This window comes from Triticum aestivum, chromosome 6A, assembly GCF_018294505.1.
Source record: "Triticum aestivum cultivar Chinese Spring chromosome 6A, IWGSC CS RefSeq v2.1, whole genome shotgun sequence".
NCBI lineage: Eukaryota > Viridiplantae > Streptophyta > Magnoliopsida > Poales > Poaceae > Triticum > Triticum aestivum.
Genome location: NC_057809.1, coordinates 522867133 through 522871464, shown reverse-complemented (window position 1 = coordinate 522871464; position 4332 = coordinate 522867133). Strand labels below are relative to the sequence as shown.

General features: G+C 51.7%; 2 protein-coding genes across 2 annotated transcripts in view; one reads left to right on the top strand and one right to left on the bottom strand.

Annotated features, from left to right (window-relative positions):
* Positions 1-412: 412 nt before the first annotated feature.
* On the top strand, positions 413-3508 carry LOC123128258 (transcription factor BIM2). The gene is made up of 11 exons (XM_044548222.1): positions 413-708; positions 817-900; positions 1151-1435; positions 1530-1641; positions 1828-1897; positions 1982-2077; positions 2182-2220; positions 2367-2535; positions 2663-2810; positions 2902-3028; positions 3177-3508. The coding sequence occupies exons 1-11, from the start codon at positions 693-695 to the stop codon at positions 3228-3230; spliced, it is 1200 nt and encodes a 399-aa protein (XP_044404157.1). The 5' UTR covers positions 413-692; the 3' UTR covers positions 3231-3508.
* A 26-nt stretch (positions 3509-3534) lies between these two features.
* LOC123128259 (protein TIC 20-v, chloroplastic) overlaps positions 3535-4332 on the bottom strand; it is a 1673-nt gene continuing 875 nt past the window's right edge. Inside the window, exon 2 of the mRNA XM_044548223.1 lies at positions 3535-4329. Coding sequence (XP_044404158.1) covers positions 3771-4329 — 559 coding nt within the window. The 3' untranslated portion in view covers positions 3535-3770. The remainder of the gene's footprint in view (positions 4330-4332) is intronic.

Below are 4332 nucleotides of genomic sequence, written 5' to 3'. Positions count from 1 at the left end.
CCGCATGTGCGGCGGTGGAGACAGAGGGAAAGGCCGGGCTAGCGGGAGGCCCACCCACCTCCACCACAAGGCCTCTCGTCGTCGGCGGCTCAGCACGTGACTACGCGACCTAGCTAGCTCCCTTTCCTTTCGCCTCTCCAGAGAGGACGCGCACGGGATCTATCCATCCATCTGCTCCGGCGCTGTCCGTTTTGTACCTCAATTACCGGCGATCCACCGTGCATCTCCGGCGGTGTCCGTAGTGTTATTACTTTTTGCCGACGCGTAATTCTCCGCTCGCCGGCCGCCACGCCGATGTCTCTGCGTCAAATTGCTTGCTGTGATTACCCTAAAAAATTTGCTTGTTGTTTACGTTGCGCAGGGGACGTGGAGGAGAGAGAGAGCCCTTGCTGTTGTGCGTATAAACTTTTGAAGACACGGTACAACACAAGCAGACAGACAGGCGGGCTCCCACTTTGTTAAATCCTCGTCAATCCCCTCGCCTCGCCTCTCCTCCCCGACTCTCTCTCTCTCTCGCTCGCTCCGCCGACTATAATAAGCTCTGCCAGCCGAACCCGCTGAACATTCCATCCGCCAGTACTGGGCTAGTACAGAGTACCAGCCAGCAGCAAGATCCAGCCACCGTCATTCCTGCTGCCGCTGCGACGGCAGGCGGCCCCGACAGATCTCCTGAGCCCCCTGCTGCCCCGGCAATGGAGCTCTTCCAAGGTAAACACATGCCAGGAGAAACTCCGCCGTCTTCCTCCGTGTCTCTTTTAGCTTCTCCCGTCCGTCGATCGACGCTGACCATGGCGTGAGTGCATGCGTAATTCGCAGGGGAGGAGCCGGCCCACGACTTCCTCTCGCTCCGCGCCGGGGGCTCGTCGGCGTTCCAGCACAGGCAGCGCTCCGGCCAGCAAGGTACCGTCGCCTCTCCTTGCCTTTCCACCTGCAATTGCCGGGCTGGTGTTTCCTTTCCCCGTGTATGCTGCATCTCCGTTCAGCCCGGTGTTGTCCTTGTCCACCTTCAATTCTCCTGCATGTTCGCTTTGAAAACCAAGTGCCCATCTTGGTGAGCAAGAATGGCATGCGCACTCCGGTACCTGCAGATCACCTGAGCATGCATGCGTGTCAGCTTGCTAACCAATGAACAAGTGACATTTCGCTGCAGGCCCGAAGTCGCTTGAGCCAGCCAGCGGCGGCGGCACGGCCAGTTCCGCGGCAGGTTTGGGGCAGCACGTGCTGCCGGGCGGCGTCGGGACCTTCAGCATCAGGCAACTGCCTGACGCTCAGCCGAGGGAGGAGGCTGGCACTGGCAGGGAACCGTCTGTTTCGGTGTCTCATGGCTCCAGAATGGAGACTGCGCATGAGGCACGGTCCGGAATTATGGTTCGTAGTGCTCCACCCACACCCGCAATGTGGCAAGATTCTAGCACCGACAACAAGAGATCTAGAGGTGAGACGATTGGTTCAAAATGTTTTGTACTATTACCAGATGGCAAACCAGGTATGTTACACGGGTTCAGACACTGATTGCTGTGAATGTTCAGGGTCGAGAGCAGAGGGGAGAAGCAGCGGCAGCAGTGCCGATCAGGATCCCAGCAGCCCGAGATCGAAGCATTCCGCTACCGAGCAGCGGCGGAGGACCAAGATAAATGACAGGCAAGCTAACGGAGATCAAAATTCCGTAGTGAATTGCATTGTGCAGAGTACACATTAGCAGTAGAAACAGTGAGATAAGCATAATTTGTTCATGAGTAAACACGTGCTGCATACTATTCCAGAATAATTTGTTCTTAGGATATGATCGTAACCTTCTAAGAAGTGTCTACCCATGCTCTGTTTCAGGCTTGACGTACTCCGCGACCTCCTGCCGAACTGTGATCAGAAGAGGGATAAAGCTTCTTTCCTTCTGCAGGTTCATACAGCATCTTGTAAATTTGGCACATCAGTCAGCAGGGTATACTTCAAAATTCTCACCCCGTAAACATTCTAATTGCAGGTTATTGAGTACATAAGGCTCTTGCAAGAGAAATGCCAAAAATATGAGTCAGGCATTCCAGAACAGAACGACGTCGATGCCAACTGCATGCCATGGGTATGTATAGACATTGTACAATATGCGTCGTTTTTACCAGAAACAAAGACAGGCTTACTTGATTCTAACCTTACTTTCTCCTTCAACCTTTTTATTCTTGGCAGGACAAAGTGTACTACAGATCACGTTGGAGGAACACGCAGGTAAATTCCATAACAGAAATACTGGAATTGCAGATGACAGAGAGCACAAAGTTATATTTTACTAGTGATAAATTCCTTTTTCAAGTCAACCCATCATATATCAATGCCAAGTGCCTTCATTTATATCTTTTATCATGATTTCGCAGAACATCAGTCAAGTCCAAGGAGGAGGCTTATCAGCTACCACAGAGGAGGACATGAACAAAGAGCAATACAGTTCCAAAGGCATTGCAAGTGCACCTGCTGCTTCTCTCTTCAACACACAAAGTGCAAGAGAAATCAGCACAGCCCCCAGTTCCTCCCAGAACATAGCAGGTATTTGGCAACTTAGGTCATATGCTTTTATGTTCACCTTCTGCATTATCTAATTACATTGAAATAGTCAGGGTTCTTTGTAAATGGTGAGAGCTATATTCACCATGCCTGGTGTCTTAAAATGCAGAGAACAGTATGCCTACCAATCAGCTACCGTGGCTAAGTATGTCAACCATGAACCAAAACTGCGATGCAAGCAACGGACTGCTAAGCAAGCATGATACACAAATGCCGCAAGATGACAGCCAGAGTCTTTCAAGTGCTTACTCCCAAGGGTCAGCCTCTAAACTGTTTTTGCTTACATAAAGCTACCATTAGAAATGTATATAGTGTAACTAACTGAACGCTGCTTTGACTTGCTGACAGGTTGTTACATAAACTGAAAGAAGCTCTTCAGAGGTCGGGAGTAGACCCATCTCAAACTAAAATATCCGTAGAGATCAATATGGATAGACGGGCCAGAGCCAATGCTCATATACATGACAGTTCAAAGGTACAATGATGCATCGATGTACCCGCGTTTACTGATCAAACGGGAAAGTTCGCTTAAGAAAGTTTCTAAATCATGTTATGACTTGCTCACAGTTCTATAAAAAATCAGAGAGCAAACATTTACCCAGTATTTTCGCTTCATTTCATAGGCTAACGAAGGCAAAGAACCTGTCCAGGTAGCCAAGAGGCTGCGGTGCGACTGAAGCTACATCTCCGTCCCGCACTAGACAATTCATTCATCGTGAAGTTCAGACAAGGACTTTGCAGCGGCGTGACCGCAACTGATGCAATTCTTTTATTTATATTGCAGTTACATTTTACTAACCTAAGCTTCATTCATATGCCAAGGAAAGCTGCTATTGGGAGAGCAGCCGAATTCTTCCGGATTTTCTTATTGCTGATTTTGTAAATGCAGTTCAGATTCTTGTACAATGTGTGTGCATTTCTCCCTCATTCAACTCAATATTTTCTTTTGTTATTATAGAAGAGGTCCTAGGATGCAGCTTGTATCGAACGAAAGCTATAATAACAATTCAACTGATTTGGCATACACTGGAGTGATCTATAATGCCATTGTATCAGCCTTTCATGATTCCATCCATTGAATTTACAACTAAATGCGTAACAACGACTGTACTATACTAAACCTGTGAATTAAGATTCAAAAACATCAATGAACCATGGAGATGTTCGGGTGTATCAGATTCCGTTTCCCCTTGTGGTGGGTAAGATTGGAGCAAGTCTCACATCACCTGGCGCTCGGCCGCGTCGGCGACGATGGGCAGGCGCGGCGTGATCCCGAGCAGGCAGGCGCCCCCGCCGTAGAGGAGGGAGACGAGCAGGAAGAGGAAGACGGTGTTCTCCAGGCTGGTGAAGATGTCGAGCCCGATGCCGCCCCCCGAGGGCGCGAAGGACTGCGCGAGGAGGTCCGGGACGATGAGCAGGACGTCGAGCGCGACGGCCTGCATGGCGTTGAAGCGCACGAAGCGGGAGAAGGCCTGCTGGTTGCGGACGACGGCGAAGTAGAGGGTGATGAAGAGGAGGAAGGGCGTGAGCGGGGAGGAGTGGAAGAGGCGCGCGGCCGGGCCGAGCGGGCTGAGCACGGCGTTGAAGACCGGGTACTGGGCCACGAGGAAGCGGCCGTGGTGCGCGCCGTCGAGGAACGGGTAGAGGTAGGCGACGGCCGCCACCAGGCGGTCCGGCGCCCCCACCGCGTCGCTGTTGTCGTTGTTGGCGCGCGGCGGCGGGGCGAGGAGGCGCGCGGTCGCGGGGGCGGGGACGAGGAGGGGGAGGGGGAGGCGCAGG

Excerpts from the sequence above, each read along its gene's own strand:
- LOC123128258 (XM_044548222.1), top strand. Across the intron at positions 2,078-2,181 it reads ATGCCAACTGCATGCCATGG|GACAAAGTGTACTACAGATC; the intron begins GTATGTATAGAC and ends TATTCTTGGCAG. Across the intron at positions 2,221-2,366 it reads CACGTTGGAGGAACACGCAG|AACATCAGTCAAGTCCAAGG; the intron begins GTAAATTCCATA and ends ATGATTTCGCAG.